The 20,829-nt window shown below is 45.0% G+C and overlaps 1 protein-coding gene across 4 annotated transcripts in view; it reads left to right on the top strand.

Moving 5' to 3' along the window:
* Nucleotides 1-20,829, top strand: part of LOC134344575 (leucine-rich repeat-containing protein 14-like) — a 61,932-nt gene that overhangs the window by 38,632 nt on the left and 2,471 nt on the right. For 2 of the 4 annotated variants that reach the window (XM_063044626.1, XM_063044627.1), the window contains exon 5: nucleotides 771-5,617. In XM_063044626.1, the coding sequence (XP_062900696.1) occupies nucleotides 771-1,344 (574 nt within the window). In that variant the 3' untranslated portion in view covers nucleotides 1,345-5,617. Of the gene's footprint in view, nucleotides 1-770; nucleotides 8,569-20,829 lie in introns of those variants that run through there. The other 2 variants (XR_010017466.1, XM_063044628.1) reach the window with 2 other exon arrangements.

Genomic DNA, 20,829 nt, shown 5'->3' on the forward strand with positions numbered 1-20,829 from the left:
AGAGTGTACTCTATCTTTATCCTTCTTCAGATATGAAAATACCTTGGTTTTTAATAAAGATGAGATGTCACTGTTTTGGGCTCAGACCCTTCATTGGGACCGATGTTGCTCGTGTGCAAATAATACACTGATGGATTTATTGTTCCCCATGACAGTAACTTGGCAAAGGAACCAGTTCGGAGGGATTTTTGTACACTGTCATCTTGTATGTTCTGCTTGAAAAGGCAGAGAAGTAGATGCAGTAACAGCCTAGAAAAAGGAACAGTATTTGAAGGAAAAATTTGCAGGTACAAAGAACAGGGGAAAGATCAAAACAGCAAAAAGATTTAGACCATCAGACATAGGAGCAGAATTGGGCCATTTGGCCCATTGAGTTTGCTCTGCCATTCCATCATGGCTGATTTATTATCCCTCTCAACCCTATTCTCCTCCCTACTCACTGTAACCCTTGACACCCTTACTAATCAAAAACCCATCAACTTCCGGTTTAAATATACCAACAACTTGGCTTCCACATCTGTATGTGGCAATGAATTTCACAGACCCACTGGCTAAAGAAATTCCTTCACATCTCTGTTCTAAACGTATGTCCCTCTATTCTGAGGCTGTGCCCTCTCGGCCAAGATTTCTCCCATTATCGAAAACATTTTTGTTTGAAATTTACTTCCAGCTCGTTCCACATTTTGTAGATTGTTTGCTTCACGTGTGGTGCAGAATTATTGTCTCATATTAATTGTATTGGTGAAATTGAAATGATTTGGTGCAAATAGTGTTTTGCAGAAGCCATTGGAAAGCTTGGAGCTGCCCTACTGCTTCCTCCTTCCAGCAGATGCAACCTATCTGGCCAATAGCCATCATGCCCCTTTCCTGAGAAAGTTGGATTTGAGTGGCAACAACTTGTCTGATGTCCTCCTGGGCCCCTTTTGCCAGATTTTGCAGCAGGCCTCTAACTCATTGGTGTACCTGGATATCATGGAGTGCAGGGTGATGGACCAGCAGCTCACCTCTTTCCTGCCCGCCCTCAAGCACTGCTCTCAGCTTCAGTACCTGAGTTGTTTTTGCAACCCGATCTCCAGTCAGGGTCTCAAGACGTTGCTTCACACTGCCGTGCAGTTGCCATCTCTTAAAATTGTCGTGCACCCTATTCCGGTCGACTGCTACGAAGAAGGACTTCCTTGGCCACCGTCTACATATGACCTTATTGACTACAGTATTGATCAACAGAAGCTCAGTAGGGTCGACGCAGAGCTGAACGAGATACGTTTAAAGGCAGTGAGGACAGATATCGTAACCACAGTCGAGCTATACAATGATTTCTCACTCGACATGTTGCAATTGTACTGAAGCAAACCCATCTTCATTTTTAACAACTGGAACAGCTTGTATTAAATGCGTTTGAGACGATGCCACTTACATGAATACTTATATATTCACAAATGTCTGCTTAAAGGTATAAAAAGAGTAATTACATTGACACCTTTTAAAGGAGTTCGTAAAGTTGAACTAATTTATTTAATGCCTTCCCCAGCTTAGCCTGCACGTAATGCACGACGCTAAAGGAAGTATCTTGTTTTTCACTCCCCATCTAGATGGGCCATTAAGTAGTGGGTTTGGCTCAAAGATGTGAAGTGCCTACTACAGGAGTAGGCATCATGTTGAAGTCCAAACAAGAGCACTGACTTGTTTTGTAAGATTGGGGAAGTGTAGCATGTTTTTAAACAGACCTCTTTGCAGTGAATTTCCACTCAAGAGCTGATTGAGTAAGAAATATGCTTGTTTCTGTCATTTTGGATAGATGTGGAAGTGATTACATTTGTGTTTCCAACATTCCTGTACAGTCCAGGGGTTCCCAACCTGGGATCCATGGACCCCTTGCTCAATGAAATTGGTCCCTGGCATCATAAAAGGTTGGGAACCCCTGCTCGACACCTCCGGGTCAATATTTTGCAGAACATCTGGACAATCTGTGCATTTTGAGATACTAAAAGTGTAAAAAAAAAATCTCAAACGTCCACAGTGATTCACCAGCTCGGAGAAGAAGCTTACTGGTGCCCCTAATCTGTTTATCGATTTGCTGCACAACTATTTACAACTGAAGCTGCTAAACTGTTGCTGACAACCTGTTTGTTCTTCACCCAGTTAGGGGAATCAGCTGGATGTTAAGTAGCAGCTTGCTATTTGCCTCCCTGGCTTGCACAGGTGGGATGCAACGTCCATGGTCGACTGCGACCAACGGAGGGCCTCAGGTATTTTGAGGAGAATAATGAGAAGAGCCTCTGTATTGATTAACCGTGCATTTCTGCCGGGTGTATTTTATGTTCTGGTGAGAGTTGGCCTTGTTGCTGACAAATGCTTTAAGTAGCTAGTGCTACGGTTGATCCTTGTTCATGTCAAGAGGTATTGAGTTGTAATTATTTAGGGAAAGAGTCATTGCATCTGCTGAGAGTGGAATATGTCAGTATTTCCTAGTGGTAGTGGTAGTAGTGTGGAATGTTTGGAACAGAGGTTGGCCTCCAGTGACAACACAGTGCTCTGCCTTGCAGCGGGTTCATGCAGATTAGAGAAGGAGGTAGCAACTGGCATTTCGGAGACCCCAATCCAACCGGGAATTTACTCAGTTGGAAGTTCTGGACACAACGTTTTAAATACATTCACAGTTTCAGAGAAAGTAGTGAGGCCCAGAAGGAATATAGAAATTCTGTAATCAGTTGTGGGATCCTGGCAGGATATTTAACTGTTGACTATTCATCCATTAAAAAAAAATTAGCCAGACAACCCGACTGAGACAAAAGTTCTGATATTCTGACATAAAGAGCTATTATTTCTTCATCACTAGGGCTCTGGATTGGGGTTTACTGCTCTTTAACAGTTGAATGCAAAGGGTCAGATTTGCAGGTTAAATGCCTGCTCTTGCATCTACTCAGAAGGGCATGTGAGCTGGGTTACAATTGCCCAGAAATTGTGGATCTAGAACTGGCTTGCCCACAGAAGGCAAAGAGTGGTTGTAGACGGGTCATTTTCTGCATGGAGGCCAGTGGCCAGTGACCAGTGGTGTGCCTCAGGGTCTATCCTAGGACCCTTACTCTTTGTGATTTTTATAAATGACCTGGATGAGGAAGTGGAGGGATGGGTTAGTAAATTTGCTGATGACAGAAAGGTTGGGGGTGTTGTGGATAGTGTGGAGGGCTGTCAGAGGTTACAGTGGGACATTGATCGGATGCAAAACTGGGCTGAGAAGTGGCAGATGGAGTTCAACCCAGATAAGTGTGAAGTGGTTCATTTTGGTAGGTCAAATATGATTGGCAGAATATAGTATTAATGGTAAGACTCTTGGCAGTGTGGAGGATCAGAGGGATCTTAGGGTCCAAGTCCATAGGACGCTCAAAGCAGCTGCACAGGTTGACTCTGTGGTTAAGAAGGCATACGGTGTATTGGCCTTCATCAATCGTGGAATTGAATTTAGGAGCCGAGAGGTAATGTTGCAGCTATATAGGACCCTGCTCAGACCCCACTTGGAGTATTGTGCTCAGTTCTGGTTGCCTCACTACAGGAAGGATATGGAAACCATAGAAAGGGTGCAGAGGAGATTTACAAGGATGTTGCCTGGATTGGGGAGCATGCCTTATGACAACAGGTTGAGTGAACTCGGCATTTTCTCCTTGGAGCGACGGAGGATGAGAGGTGACCTAGTACAGGTGTATAAGATGTTGAGAGGTATTTATCGTGTGGATAGTCAGAGGCTTTTTCCCAGGGCTGAAATGGTTGCCACAAGAGGACACAGGTTTATGGTGCTGGGGGGTAGGTACAGAGGAACTGTCAGGGGTAGGATTCTTACTCAGTGGTGACTGCGTGGAATGGGCTGTCAGCAATGGTGGTGGAGGCGGATACGATAGAGTCTTTTAAGAGACTTTTGGATAGGTACATGGAGCTTAGAAAAATAGAGGGCTGTGGGTAAGCCTGGTAATTTCTAAGGTAGGGACATGTTCGGCACAACTTTCTGGGCTGAAGGGCCTGTATTGTGCTGTAGGTTTTCTATGTTTCTAAATAAGGCCACTGCTCTTTCTTTGAAAGTCGGTTAAAGGTGACATAGGCACCCAAATCATCCCATGGTTTAAAAGAAGACCTGAAGCAAGGATGATGTTCTGCCACTTGAATGTCAAGCACCAGCGGGGAAGTACTTAATCCTCTACCTTGGATGTCAAAGTAAGCTGACGCTGGGAATATGAAAATGCTGGAAATGTTCAGGAGGAAAAACATGGCAAGAGAAACAGCTGTCGTTTCAAATGTTGTCATTGTGACTTTACCTGTTACCCCCTCCCTGCATCTCACTTGCTGAACTGTATCCCCCAACTTTTCCAGGGCTTTGATCTGAAATGTTAGATGCTATGTGACCTTCTGTGATTTTCCAGCAATTTGTAATTTTATATTAGCTGTAGAATAAAACCCACTGTAGTGGTGAACCATCTGAATTAGAATCTTGAAGTTAATGGGGAGGTTCATTCCCATTAGATCTATCATGTTGTAAGTGAAAATAAAAAATATGGATGCTGGAAATCTGAAATAAAAACAGAAGAGTTGTAAATACTCTGCAGGTCTGGGGCCCATCTGAGTGAAGCAGAGCTGATGTTTCTGACGAAGCGTCTTTGACCTGAAACTTCAGCCCTGTTCCACTGATGGGATCAGACCTACTGAGTATTTCCAGCACCTGCTGTTTTTATTTCAGATTAATCATCTTGTTTGCATATAGTGCATGTTTCTGTTTAAATGGGCCAAAAGCATTTAGCTGTATAAAGAAATGTGTGTTAGATTTGAGCCCTTATCCTTAAGTGTCCTTGTCCATTCATGTTGTACCACTTCAGAAATGTATCTATTAAAATTCAACTTCTATTCTGTTTTGTTATTTCATTTAATTTTTATTTTTATTCCATTTAGTTATTGTACTAGAATTTCTGATTTGGTGGTATATTACTACTGGTTGTTAGTGAGGAATCAATGATTTTTACACACAGCAAGAAAGACGATCACCGTGATACATTAAATCAACTGAGAATAATTGCCAGTTTTGAATAGAATTTGTTTGTTACTATACCTCTGAGGTTTTGAAAAAAATTGGAATGGGAGACAAATTAATAACTTGGATTAAGCTACTGTACAGTAACCCTAGTGCTAAAATACTAACTAATCAGACCCTCTCGGAACCATTCAGTTTGCACAGGGGCACAAGACAGCTGTGCATTAAGTCCTTTATTGTTTGCGTTGGCCCTGGAACAACTGGCGGAGACTATATGTTCTCACCCCGAAATTTATAGGTACAATACAGAATATACTATCAACAAAATTTCCCTTTATGCTTTGTTTGTAACGAAACCATATATTACTATTCCAGTTTTGCTGGAAATAGTCAATTTATTTGGCTCTTTCTGGGGTATAAGATTAATTGGGGGAAAAGTGAATTATTCCCAGTCCAAGTAGAACAGGAGGGTCTTAAACAATTTCCATTCAAAATAACCCTTGAGAAGTTTACTTACCTTGGAATTGTAATAACCAAAAAGTATAGTTCTGTAACAACAGGAATTCTGCAGATGCTGGAAATTCAAGCAACACACATCAAAGTTGCTGGTGAACGCAGCAGGCCAGGCAGCATCTCTACGAAGAGGTACAGTCGACGTTTCAGGCCGAGATCCTTCGTCAGGACTAAGGGTCTCGGCCTGAAGTGTCGACTGTACCTCTTCGTAGAGATGCTGCCTGGCCTGCTGCGTTCACCAGCAACTTTAATGTGTGTTGCAAGTATAGTTCTCTATTTGAAGCAAATTTTATCCCTCTAATTGAAAAGATTAAAAAGAAAATAGAATTTTAGAAGACACTCCCAATTTCTTTAGTGGGTAGAGTAAATGCAGTCAAGATGATCTTTCTTCCCCAACTGCTCTATCTATTTCAGAACCTGCCCCTTTATCTTAACAAAACCTTTTTTTACCTTTTATATGGAATTATAAAGCCCATTGAATTAGGAAAGAACATCTCTGCAAGAATAAGACTAGTGGGGGGCTGGCACTACCCAACTTTATTTTTTATTACTGGGCGGCTAACGTTAGCCATATAGCATACTGGATAGATGATGCAGTTGTACTTCCCGAATGGTTGGAGAGGGAGTGTGAGGATTGCCTACCATATTCCATAGGGGCAATCATGTCCCCTATTCGGTTAAATAAAGCCTGTTATAGAGGCAATCCCATTATCCATAGCACCATACAGATGCGCAGACAAATGGGGAAGCATTTGAAACTCAGAACATGATCTTTTCTTGTACCTATATCAGCAAACCCCTCTTTTATCCCCTCATGTATAGATGGGGCCTTTGATGCATGGTGAGAATTAGGGACATGCAGCATTGGAGACTTAGACATACAAGGGATTTTTGCGTCATTTCAGCAGCTCCAGGACAAATTCAGATTGCAAAAGAGTCATCTTTTCAGGTATCTCCAGCTAAAACACTATATAAGATCACATCTTTCTGGTTTTGAGACGGCAGAACCTGATACTTTTAGATAATCATTTAAGATCATGTTTAGGGACAGAACACATCTGTATGATGCCATACAAAACAAGTGTCATACAACAATGGATGATATTAAAAAAGAGTGGGAAAAGGAGTTGGGTACAGAGATAGAGGAAGTTGTATGGAATGAGGCTTTGGAGTATGTTAATTCCTGTTCCATCAATGCCAGGCATTAATACAATTTAAAATCCTACATAGACTACATTACTTAAAAGTAAGGATTCATAAGATATTCCCAGAGGTGTCCCCAATGTGTGAGAAATGCAAGTCCTTGGAGGCAAATTTGTTACATAGTTATGCTTTATGTCCCAGGATACAAGAGTATTGGAAGCAAATATTTGAGGTCCTATCGAAGGTGCTAAAGGTTCAGATAATACCAGACCCCATTTTAATAATTTTTGGAACTTTTGCGAGGTCAAATAAATTCCAGGCTACCCAGCAACAACTCCTGCCCTATGGCATACTTAATGAAAAGAAACTCATACTGATGTTCTGGAAAAAGGAGGAAACTCCATCACTCAGACAATGGCTGGCTGCATTAATGGATGCTCTGCATCCAGAGAGGATAAGATACGTTATCAAGGACAGACTCAAGGAATTTGAAAAAATCTGGCCACCATTACTGTTGTATTTAGAAGAGACCGACAGCTGAGCTAAATATGGGGGGCGGTAGGACCTAAACAGCACATACAGGAGGGGTGAGGGGAGGGGAGGGCTGGGAAGGGGAAAGGAGATGGGGTGGTAGGGTTTCCTCTGCTTTTTGCTTGTTTACTATACATACATTCATTTGACTTTCACTATGTTATAAGAAAGAAAAGAAAAGAGAAGCGTTGTACTTTAGGATATTGTCGGTTGTGGTTAAGCTGATGTTGCTTCACAATAAAAACATTTGAAAACAATTCTTGAAAAAAAATTTGTTCATTACTGCATATTCTGAGTAATCACTGCACTAGCTGATCAAGGTATCACCTTATTCTCATATTTTAGATCTTTTTCATTTAGTGCTTCAATGTAAACGTACTGGTGGTAAATTTCCTGGGTTTTTTTGCCTTTGGGGGGTTCTTGCATTCTATGGCTTATAGAGCTAAGTTCTAGGGAAACTCTCTCCTTGCTATGTCCAGGAAGAAGAGGGGTGAGATTATGGATGTGATGGATAAAAAATAAACGTCATTCTGTGAAAACTAGAAACATTTTGAAAAGTGGAGGGCTTTATGAGATGGAAGGGTTACATTGATCTGGAAGTAGGTTAGAAGGTTAGAGCAACGTTGTGGCCTGAAGGGCCTGTACTGTTCTGTGGTCTGTGTTGTGTTTTTATATCCCCACGTACAATTCTTCCCTATATCAATCCTGGCTTCCACCTATCACCGATATTTATTTATTTGTTTATTGAGCTACAGCATGGAATTGCCCCATCCAGCCCTTTGAGCCACACTACCCAGCAACCCTCCCAATTTAACTGTATCCTAATCATTGAACAATTTACAATGACCAATTAACCTACCAACTGGTAAATTGGAAGGAAACCCACACGGTCACTGAGAGAGCTTACAAACTCCTTCCACACAGCAGCGGGAATTGAACCCGGGTCACTGGTATGGTAAAGCATTGTGCAAATCACCACGCTACTGTGGCCTCCACTGCAGTCTGAGGCAGAGCATTCCACAGATTTACTACTCTCCAGCTAAAAAGATTCCTCCTTACATCTTTTCTAAAGGGTCACCCCTCAATTTTAAGGCTGTGTTTTAGTTCTGGGAACATACTCTCCACATCCACCCTATCTAGTCCATCCAACATTCGGTAGGTTTCAATGAGATGCCCCCCCCCACCACCACCACCACGCGTTCCTCTAAATTCCAGTGAATACAGGCCAAAGCTGCCAAATGCTCCTCATATGTTAACCCTTTCATTCCCAGAACCATCCTCATAAACCTCCTCTGGACTCTCTCCAATAACAACACATGCTTTCTGAGACATGGGGCCCATATAAGATATGGGATAAAGCTACAAAGAAGGTAAGACAGCGTCTATACTTACATTAGGAGTTTGAAGAGATTTGGAATGTCAACAAAAACACTCAAAAACTTCTATAGTTGTACTGTGGAGAGCATTCTGACAGGCTGCATCACTGTCTGGTATGGAGGGGCTACTGCACAGGACCGAAAGAAGCTGCAGAAGGTTGTAAATCTAGTCAGCTCCATCTTGGGTACTAGCCTACAAAGTACCCAGGACATCTTCAAGGAGTGGTGTCTCAGAAAGACAGTGTCCATTATTAAGGATCTCCAGCACCCAGGGCATGCTGTCTTCTCAATGTTACCATCAGGAGGTACAGAAGCCTGAAGGCACACACTCAGTGATTCAGGAACAGCTTCTTCCCCTCTGCCATCCAATTCCTAAATGGACAATGAACCCGTCACACTACCTTACTTTTTAAATATAAATATATATATATTTTCTGGGATTTTGCACAATTTTTATTTATTCATTATATGTATACTGTAATTTATCAATTTTTTTCTTTTATATCATGTATTGCATTGAACTGTTGCTGCTAAGTTATGGCAAGTGTGGATTACAACAGGCTGTTATCTGGCAAATGTGTACTTGGTAAGTGGGAGGCCTTCAGAAGTGAAATTTTGAGAGTACAAAGCTTGTATGTTTCTGTCAGAATTAAAGGTAAAGATAACAGGTGTGGGGAACCTTGGTTTTCAAGGGATATTGAAGTTCTGGTTAAGGTAAAAAAAAGGAGGTACTTGTGGAGTAGATGTATAAGAAGTGCAACAGAAAACTGAAAGATATCAGGGGGGCTAAAGAAGGCATGAGTTTGCTCTAACGGACAAGGTGAAGGAGAATCCTAAGGTATTCTACAGATATCTTAAGAGCAAAAGGATTGCAAGGGACAGTAGTAGTCCTCTGGTGTGGAGCTGGGAGAGATGGGATGATTTTAAATGGCTTTTTTGCATCTGTATTTACTCACAAGACTGACACAGGGTCTGTAAAAGTGAGGCAAAGCAGCATGGATTTCATGGACCCTACATACATAGGAAGAGGTATTTGCTGTCTTGAGGCAAATTAGGGTGGATAAATTCCCAGGGCCTGACAAGGTGTTCCCTCGGACCCTGTGGGAGGCAAGTGAGTGAGTGGGCCAGTGAAGGAGTGGAGCTTTGAGGCTTTGACTCAAGAAGCTTTGACAAGAAGAGGCAAATGCCTCCTGAGATGGTAAAGTGCCTCTCATGTGAGATGTGGCAGTCTTGGGGGAACTCCCCTCTCCCGCAGAGTCACATCTGCCAGAAGTGCATACGGCTGGGCGATCTGGAAGACTGTGTAAGGGATCTGGAGCAGCAACTGGATGACCTTTGACTCATAAGGGAGAATGAGGCAGTCACAGATGAGAGCTACAGGGAGGTAGTCACACCTAGGCTGTCGGAAGCAGGTCGTTGGGTGACAGTCAGAGGGGGGAAAGCAAAGGTGAGCAGATAGGTAGTGCAGAGCACCCCTGTAGCCATTCCCCTGAATAATAAGTTTACCGTCCTGGATACTGTTGGCAGGGACAACCGACCGGGTGTGAGCCACGGTGGCAGGGCCTCCGGTACTGAGTCTGACCCTGTGGTGCAGAAGGATGGGACGGAGAAGAGGAGAGCTGTCGGCATTGGAGACTCTATAGTCAGGGGAGCAGACAGGAGATTTTGTGGACGTGAAAAGGACACCCGCATGGTTTGTTGCCTCCCGGGTGCCAGGGTCCGGGATGTCTCTCACCGGGTGCACAACATCCTGGTACGAGAGGGAAAGCAACCAGAAGTCATGATACATGTTGGGACCAACGACATAGGCAGGAAGAGGGATGAGGTCCTGAAGTGTGAGTTTCAGGAACAAGGCAGAAGGCTGAAGAACAGGACCTCAAGGGTGGAGTTCTCAGGATTGCTGCCAGTGCTACGTGACAGTGATGGTAAGAATTGGAGAAGATGGCAGTTGAATGCGTGGCTGAGGAGTTGGTGCAGGGAGCAGGGTTTTAGATTTTTAGATCATTGGGATCTCTTCTGGGGAAGGTGGAACCTGTACAGATTGGATGTGTTGCACCTGAACTCGAGGGGGAGCAATATCCTTGCAGGTAGGTTTGCTAGCATGGTTCGGGAGGGTTTAAACTAATTTACGAGGGAGATGGGACCCAGAGCGATAGAGCAGTGAAAGAAGTGCATGGAGTAAAGCCAGATCCAACATATAGAAGGCTTTGAGGAAAAAGAAGCAGAATAAACGGTGTAAAAGACAGTACGGTAGAAGGGCTGAAATGTGTGTACCTCAATGCAAGAAGCATCAGGAACAAAGGTGATGAACTGAGAGCTTGGATACATACATGGAATTATGATGTAGTGGCCATTACAGAGACTTGGCTGGCACCAGGGCAGGAATGGATTCTCAATATTCCTGGATTTCAGTGCTTTAAAAGGGGTGGGGAGAGGGGAGGATGGGTGGCATTACTGGTCAGGGATACTATTACAGCTACAGAAAGGGTGGGTAATGTAGCAGGATCCTCTTTTGAGTCAGTATGGGTGGAAGTCAGGAACAGGAAGGGAGCAGTTACACTACTGGGAGTATTCTATAGGCCCCCTGGTAGCAGCAGAGATACCGAGTAGCAGATTGGGAGGCAGACTTTGGAAAGGTGCAAAAATAACAAGGTTGTTATCATGGGTGACTTTAACTTCCCTAATATTGATTGTCACCTGATTAGTTCCAAGGGTTTGGATGGGGCAGAGTTTGTTAAGTGTGTCCAGCATGGATTCCTGTCACAGTATGTTGACAGGCTGACTAGGGGGAATGCCATACTAGATCTTGTATTAGGTAATGAACCAGGTCAGGTCACAGATCTCTCAGTGGGTGAGCATCTGGGGGACAGTGACCACCACTCCCTGGCCTTCAACATTATCATGGAAAAGGACAGAATCAGAGAGGACAGGAAAATTTTTAATTGGGGAAGGGCAAATTATGAGGCTATAAGGCTAGAACTTGCGGGTGTAAATTGGGATGATGTTTTTGCAGGGAAATGTACTATGGACATGTGGTCGATGTTTAGAGATCTCTTTCAGGATGTTAGGGATGAATTTGTCCCGGTGAGGAAGATAAAGAATGGTAGGGTGAAGGAACCATGGGTGACAAGTGAGGTGGAGAATCTAGTCGGGTGGAGGAAGGCAGCATACATGAGGTTTAGGAAGCAAGGATCAGATGGGTCTATTGAGGAATATACACCATTATACACCAGTCATTGAAAGTGGGCATGCAGGTACAGCAGGCGGTGAAAAAGGCGAATGGTATGCTGGCATTTATAGCGAGAGGATTCAAGTACAGGAGCAGGGAGTGCCTTGGTGAGACCACACCTGGAGTATTGTGTGCAGTTTTGGTCCCCTAATCTGAGGAAAGACATCTTTGCCATAGAGGGAGTACAAAGAAGGTTCACCAGATTGATTCCTGGGATGGCAGGACTTTCATATGAAGAAAGACTGGATGAACTGGGCTTGTACTCGTTGGAATTTAGAAGATTGAGGGGGGATCTGATTGAAACGTATAAGATCCTAAAGGGATTGGACAGGCTAGATGCAGGAAGATTGTTCCCGATGTTGGGGAAGTCCAGAACGAGGGGTCACAGTTTGAGGATAGAGGGGAGGCCTTTTAGGACCAAGATTAGGAAAAACTTCTTCACACAGAGAGTGGTGAATCTGTGGAATTCTCTGCCACAGCAAACTGTTGAGGCCAGTTCATTGGCTATGTTTAAGAGGGAGTTAGATATGGCCCTTGTGGCTACAGGGGTCAGGGGGTATGGAGGGAAGGCTGGGGCGGGGTTCTGAGTTGGATGATCAGCCATGATCATAATAAATGGCGGTGCAGGCTCGAAGGGCCGAATGGCCTACTCCTGCACCTACTTTCTATGTTTCTATGTTTCTAATATAGGGAAGCAAGAAAGGAGCTTAAGAAGGGGCTGAGGAGAGCAAGAAGGGGGCATGAGAAGGCCTTGGTGAGTAGGGTAAAGGAAAACCCCAAGGCATTCTTCAATTATGTGAAGAACAAAAGGATGACAGGAGTGAAGGTAGGACCAATTAGAGATAAAGATGGGAAGATGTGCCTGGAGGCTGTGGAAATGAGTGAGGTCCACAATGTATACTTCTCTTCGGTATTCACCAATGAGAGGGAACTTGATGACGGTGAGGACAATATGAGTCAGGTTGATGTTCTGGAGCATGTTGATATTAAGGGAGAGGAGGTGTTGGAGTTATTAAAATACATTAGGATGGTTAAGTGCCCGGGGCCTGAAGGAATATTCCCCAGGTTGCTCCACGAGGTGAGGGAAGAGATTGCTGAGCCTCTGGCTAGCATCTTTATGTCCTTGTTGTCCACGGGAATGGTACCGGAGGATTGGAGGAAGGCGAATGTTGTCCCCTTGTTCAAAAAAGGTAGTAGGGATAGTCTGGGTAATTATAGACCAGTGAGCCTTACGTCTGTGGTGGGAAAGCTGTTGGAAAAGATTCTTAGAGATAGGATCTATGAGTATTTAGAGAATCATGGTCTGATCAGGGACAGTCAGCGTGGCTTTGTGAAGGGCAGATTGTGTCTAACAGGCCTGATAGAATTCTTTGAGGAGGTGACCAGGCATATAGATGAGGGTAGTGTAGTGGATGTGATCTATATGGATTTTAGTAAGGCATTTGACAAGGTTCCACATGGTAGGCTTTATTCAGAAAGTCAGAAGGCATGGGATCCAGGGAAGTTTGGCCAGGTGTATTCAGAATTGGCTTGCCTGCAGATGGCAGAGAGTTGTGGTGGAGGGAGTACATTCAGATTGGAGGATTGTGACTAGTGGTGTCCCACAAGGATCTGTTCTGGGACCTCTACTTTCCGTGATTTTTTTTAACGACCTGGATGTGGGGGTAGAGGGGTGGGTTGGCAAGTTTGCAGACGACACAAAAGTTGGTGGTTTTGTAGATAGTGTAGAGGATTGTCGAAGATTGCAGTGAGACATTGATAGGTTGCATAATTGGGGTCAGAAGTGGCAGATGGAGTTCAACCCGGAGAAGTGTGAGGTGGTACACCTTGGAAGGACAAACTCCAAGGCAGAGTACAAAGTAAATGGCAGGATACTTGGTAGTGTGGAGGAGCAGAGGGATCTGGGGGTACATGTCCACAGATCCCTGAAAGTTGCCTCACAGGTAGATAGGGTAGTTAAGAAAGCTTATGGGGTGTTAGCTTTCATAAGTTGAGGAACAGATTTTAAGAGTCACAAGGTAATGATGCAGCTCTATAAATCTTTGGTTAGGCCACACTTGGAGTACTGTGTCCAGTTCTGGTCACCTCACTATAGGAAGGATGTGGAAGCATTGGAAAGGGTACAGAGGAGATTTACCAGGATGCTGCCTGGTTTAGAGAATATAGATTATGATCAGAGATTAAGGGAGCTAGGGCTTTACTCTTTGGAGAGAAGGAGGATGAGAGGAGACATGATGGAGGTATACAAGATATTGAGGAATAGATAGAGGGGATAGCCAGTGCCTTTTCCCCAGGGCACCACTGCTCAATACAAGGGGACATGGCTTTAAGGTAAGGGGTGGGAAGTTCAAGGGGGATATTAGAGGAAGGTTTTTTACTCAGAGAGTGGTTGGTGCATGGAATGCACTGCCTGAGTCAGTGGTGGAGGCAGATACACTAGGGAAGTTTAAGAGACTACTAGACAGGTATATGGAGGAATTTAAGGTGGGGGGTTATATGGGAGGCTGGATTTGAGGGTCGGCACAACATTGTGGGCTGAAGGGCCTGTACTGTGCCGTACTGTTCTAAGTGCAGAAATTGCAGGGGCCTTAACAGATATATTTAAATCATCCTTAGCAACAGGAGAGGTACTGGAGGATGGCTACTGTTGTTCCATTGTTTAAGAAAGGCTCTTAAAAAATAAACCCGGAAATTATAACCCAGTGAATCTGACATCAGTTTTGGAAAAGTTCTAAGTGACTAGATATATGGGTGTTTGGATAGACAGACTCATTAGGGATAGTCAGCATGGCTTTGTGCATGTTAAGTTGTGTCTAACCAATCTTAAATAGAGCTTTTCCAGGAAGTTACCAGGAAAACTGATGAAAGCAAGCCAGTACATGTTGTCTACGTGGACCTTAACAAAGCATTTGGCAAGATCCTGCATGGAAGGTTGGTCAGAAAGGTTTGGTCGCTTGGCATTGAAGATGAGGTAGTAAATTGAATTAGACATTGGCTTTGTAGGAAAAGCCAGAGAGTGGGAGTAGATGGTTGCCTCTTTGACTGGAGGCCTGTGACTAGTGAAGTGCCACTGGGATCAGTGCTGGGTCTGTTGTTGTTTGTCATCCACATCAAGGATCTGGATGATAATGTGCTTAACTGGATCAGCAAATTTGCAGATGACACCAAGACTGGGGGTAGTGGACAGTGAGGAAGACTATCAGAGCTTGCAGTAGGATCTGGATCAGCTGAAAAATGTGTTGAAAACCGGCAGATGGAATTTAATGCAGAGAAGTGTAAGGTGTTGCACTTTTGTAGGACAATCCAGGGTAGGTCTTACATAGTGAATGGTGGGGCACTGAGGAGTGTGGTAGAACAAAGGAGGATCTGGGAATATAGGTCTGTAAGTGCTGTCACAAGTAGATAAGGTCATAAAGAAAGCTTTTGGCACTTTGGCATTCATAAATCAATGTACTGAGTGCAGGAGATGGGAAGTAATGTTGAGGTTGTATAAGACGTTGGTGTGGCCTAATTTGGACTATTGTGTGCCATTTTGGTCACCTACCTACAGGAAAAATGTAAAGATTGAAAGAGTACAGACAAAATTTACAAGGATGTTTCTTGGTCTGGAGGACCTGAGTTATAAGGAAAGATTGAAGAGGTTAGGATTGTATTCTTTAGGACATAGCATATTGAGAGGTGATATGACAGGTATACAAAATTTTGACAGGTATAGATGGGGTAAATGCAAGCAGGCTTTTCCCACTGACATTGGTTGGGATGAGAACCAGAGGTCATGGGTTAACGGTGAAAGGTGAGAAGTTTAATGGGAACATCAGAGGAAACTTTCTCACCCAGAGGATTGTGAAAATGTGGAATGAGCTGCCAGCACAAGTGGTGCATGAGAGCTTGATTTCAACCCTTAGAAGAAGTTTGGATAGGTATGTGGATGGCAGGGATATGGAGAGCTATGGTCCCGGTGCTGGTGGATGGGAGTAGGCAGTTTAAAAGCTCTAGATGGACCAAAGGGCCACTGTGTGCTGTACTTCTCTATGACTCTAAACTTAGTGTGGAGGATGATAGGCACTTTAGTTCTAAGTCCAGGGACAAAGGCCAAGGTTAGCTCGACCTAGATTCAGATTTATTTGTCACATGTACATGGGAACATACAGTCCATTAACAACCAACACAATCCAAGGATGCACAGAGGACAGCCCACAAGTGTGACCACACATTCTGGTGCTGACAAAGCAAGCCCCTTTTCTCCCTCCCACCCACCTAATGAATAATCCCGTTTCCTCAAGCTCTGTCTCTGCTCCTCTACCATGGACGCTGCCTGACTTGCTGAGTGTTCTTGGCATTTCCTGATTTTAATTGGTCAGGGCATGAAAGTATATAGAACATAGAATAGTACAGCACAGTACAGGCCCTTCAGCCCACCCACAATGTTGTGCCGACCCTCATATGGGGAGAAGGTAGGAGATATGGCTGAGAGGAAAATGGAAAGGTAATGATGATTGGCAGAGCAGATGTACTGGGCCAAATAGTCTGATTCTGCTCCCATATTTTATGGTCTTATGGTTAATGGTATTGTAAGAGGTCTACTAAAACAGTTGCTTTTAAGATGCCAAATGTGAACTTCCCCAATTTAGTCTACACTATCTGTCTCTGCAAACCATTTTCAGGTAAGGCGGCTATAAGTACTCGGCTGAAGGGTCTCGGTCCGAAACAGCGCCTGTATTCTTTTCCATAGATGCTGCCTGGTCTGCTGAGTTCCTCCGGCATGTTGTGTGTGTTGCTTGGATTTCCAGCATCCGCAGATTTTCTCGTTTGCGATCAGTTCTCGGGCTCCACCGACGGCCCCTCCTCAATAGCCAATCGAACCGCTGTTTCCCGAGCTTTTATTATATCCCTCCTAAACCCTCGACTCACACCAGATGATTGCCAGGGTTTCTGTTTATAACCGAATGTCCCTCCCCCGTATCCAGTAAAGCTTTGTCTGTCCCCACATCCCAACCACGTCCCCCTTAGCTGAAAGGCTACATTCGGCACAGCATTATGGGCCGAAGGGCCTGTATGGCGCTGTAGTTTTTCTATGCTTCTGTTACTGACCGCGTGGGGACCCTGGGCCCACCCCTATATGAGAGGTTGGGCGGAGGATCGGGCCACTCCGAACCCCTGTGCCCCTGATGTCCCATCACTCGCTCTCTCGCCCCTCTATCCCCTCTATCCCTATCTGCACCTCAGCCCCTGGGGAGGCACACCGTTTTGGGTTATTACAATGATATTTTCACAAGGTATACATGTCCCCCGTGGGCATATCATCAATCTTCGCCTTACCCACCCCTGCCTTTAACGGGGCTTGGAACTTTTTTTCTGCGAGTTGGATGGAGCTGCAGACCGCGTTATTTTAATACTTCCCGCCCCCTCCTTTGATTTAAAAACATTTTCCCCTCGTCAACCTCCATTGTGTCCAATTTGCACACCGGATTTCCCTTTAAATATGAGTGCGCATATTGAGACACCCTGTTCACATGCTCCTGATTCAATCTCTCCCCATCCGGGCCATCCCACCCCAATCGGCGGTAAACTGTAGCTGTAACTACTGTACTGTACAGCAGGAAGCATCGCAATCCCTTCGTCTACAATGCCACGGGCAATCCTGCAGAGGTCCCCAGTCAACCGCAGAAGGATAAATCCTTAATCACGAGAGAGTCAGCAAATGCTGGAAATCCAGAGCAGCGCACGCAGAATGCTGGAGGAACAGCGCAAATCAGTCAGCGTCTCTGGAAATGAATATACAGTCGTCGTTTTGAACCGAGACCCTTTTTCAGGACTGGAAAGGAAGGGGGAAGGTGTCAGAATAAAAAGGTTGGGAGGAAAGGTAAAGGGGTGGACAGGAAGGAATCTGAAAGGAGAGGAGAGTGGACCTTAGGAGAGAGGGAATGGCGGGGGAGGGATCCAGGAGGAGGTGAGAAGGGGGAAGAGGCCGGGGTGAGGAAGAGAAGAAGAGAGGAGATTTTTTTTAACTGGAAGGAGAAGTCGATGTTCATGCCATCAGGTTGGAGGCTACTCGGACGGAAAATAAGATGTTGCCCCTCCACTCTGAGCTCATCTTGGCTCAAGGGGAGGTCATGGACCGACATGTCGGAACGGGAATGGGGTATCCAAATTATAATGTTCGGCCCGCTTTCGGCGGATGGAGCGGTCCCCTGATTCACGACGGGTCTGAAAACCGCGCGTCGGACCCGCGATAATAAATCTGCGGGGCCGCTATTGTCATGTCTGGTTATTAATACCACTTTGTGTTGAGAACGGGAGCAAATCATTCGCCTCCTCCATGCACCATGCCGGCGCCCGAGCCAACCGTACAGCAAGGCATTCTCCGCTCTTCTGCACATACAAATCTCGGAGACTTCAGTCTCCCATGTCCTAGTCATTCCTTCCTCCCGTTTTGTCCGAACAGCCCATGGCGTCCTTGTAGTCTAATAACTCCCCACTGTACCGCCGGGTCCTCACATATAACGCTCTGCTCAGGTTTCGGGGCCGTCACCACACCGGGTATGAGCGCCATCACAGATATCAGGGTTCCTCCCCTTAGCCATTAATGCGCTCATGTTGATGGGCCCCGGCTGCTGATCGCTGGGCTTTGCCCAGTGCTCCTGCCGTTCTCTAAAGCAACTTACACGCTAGGGTGGTTTGCCGGATCTCGACTTCAACTAAAGTAACATTTAGCTGATCTATGATTCCAGTTTTGCCATTAGCAGCAGGCAACATTTGCTCTGCCACTCTATACATGTCAAATACAGTTTTCAAAGTGTAGGGTATAACAAAATCCAACAGGCCACATTCCCTTCGTCGCTTCCCATTTGGGAAACCCTACCTTATTTAGCAGAGTGGCTACCATGCCCAGAACGTCACATCCACTGTCCTCCATTTCAGCTCTCCAACATGAGGGAGGGCAACATGCAGGCCACAGCACCAAAACTATGGGTGATGTCCATCCACTCCGGTGCCTTAATCTCAGTCTCACCCTCAGATTTGTCCTGTTGTTTGCAAAGCACGGCGCCGATTATGCTGGCCCTGGTCGCAGTGCCAAGTTGTAAACGAAAATTATTTAATAATTCGTTATCTGTTCTTTTCCTGGATCAGCTGAGTGTTCACATACAGTGTGTGTTCACAAACAAAAGGAGGCGACGCACATGTTCAAGGCCACAAGAATACACGATTAGAACTAGCACAAATGTGATACAAAAGGAAAAACAAATCTCTGTAACAGTAAGTAGTAGCCATACAGAAATCAAAATAATATTTATCATCCTCTAAGTGAGCAGATCTGCGGAATGCTTCCACCCAGCCTCTCCTCAGTCTTTCTCAATCTAACCCCGACTTGACATACTCTACTCTCTCGCCTTGTTGTTCCCAGTCACCAGCTGTGACCTAGCCAAGGACAAACCTCTCCCCTCTTGCTCTTTTATACCCTTCAAAACCCCTTACAGTGATACTTTTTCATGCATTTGGCCCTTCCTCTGCACACTGACCTTGTCTTCCCCTGAAAAACATTTTTCACTATCTTCCACTGTTACGGCTGTAGACTGGTACTCCCTTAACATTCTTAAAACATTGCTGTGCACTGGCTCTCTTGTACTTTCCAAATCAATCCCTGTCCAAGTTAACACCATTTTGTCTTACAGACTTCCATTTTCATAGTCATAGTCATACTTTATTGATCCCGGGGGAAATTGGTTTTCGTTACAGTTGCTCCATAAATAATAAATAGTAATAAAACCATAAATAGTTAAATAGTAATATGTAAATTATGCCAGTAAATTATGAAATAAGTCCAGGACCAGCCTATTGGCTCAGGGTGTCTGACCCTCCAAGGGAGGAGTTGTAAAGTTTGATGGCCACAGGCAGGAATGACTTCCTATGACGTTCAGTGTTGCATCTCAGTGGAATGAGTCTCTGGCTGAATGTACTCCTGTGCCCAACCAGTACATTATGTAGTGGATGGGAGACATTGTCCAAGATGGCATGCAACTTGGACAGCACCCTCTGTTCAGACACCACCGTCAGAGAGTTCAGTTCCATCCCCACATCACTGGCCTTACAAATGAATTATTTCAGTCTATACCAAGGAGGAATAACAATAAACCGATACCAAACAGAAAACATATCCTAGGAAGAGCATGACTTGCAAAATAAAATCAATGTTTACCGGGTCTTTGCTCCACCAGTGTATGGGGTGTCCAGGGAGGGGTAGTGACTTTGGTGAAGGGGCTTGCCGTGTCCATTCTGGGGCAACCCACTCAGCTTTGGTCCCCACCTGACATTCGGCTCTCACTTGTGGTTCCAGGTACCCGTTTGCCTGTGACAGTGGCCACACCCTGGTACACCGTTTCAACAGGCCACACCCTGGTACACCGTTTCGACAGGTGGGCTAGATCGGGTAAGAGTAGCCAGTGGGCCCCATACACCAGTGAGATAGGGACGTGCCTGTCCTGGCATGCCAGACTGACCTACAGTGAGATCCCATGGCCAGGAAGGAGATTCTTCAACGAAGGGCATGACAAGGCACTGTAAACAAGGAAGACCACAGTTTGTGACAACTATTCATTTGGATAGTAGGGATATGGAGGTTATGGTCCTGGTGCAGGTTGATGGGAATAAATGGATTTTGTCTGGACTAGACTTTCTACAAGAAGGGTCAGAGCCGTCTCTGTTTCCTGAGGAGACTGAAGTCCTTTAACATCTGCCGGACGATGCTGAGGATGTTCTACGAGTCTGTGGTGGTCAGTGCGATCATGTTTGCTGTTGTGTGCTGAGGCAGCAGGCTGAGGGTAGCAGACACCAACAGAATCAACAAACTCATTTGTAAGGCCAGTGATGTTGTGGGGATGGAACTGGACTCTCTGACAGTGGTGTCTGAAAAGAGGATGCTGTCCAAGTTGCATGCCATCTTGGACAATGTCTCCCATCCACTACATAATGTACTGGGTGGGCACAGGAGTACATTCAGCCAGAGACTCATTCCACCGAGATGCAGC

The sequence above is a fragment of the Mobula hypostoma genome, chromosome 3, assembly GCF_963921235.1.
Source record: "Mobula hypostoma chromosome 3, sMobHyp1.1, whole genome shotgun sequence".
Classification (NCBI taxonomy): domain Eukaryota; kingdom Metazoa; phylum Chordata; class Chondrichthyes; order Myliobatiformes; family Myliobatidae; genus Mobula; species Mobula hypostoma.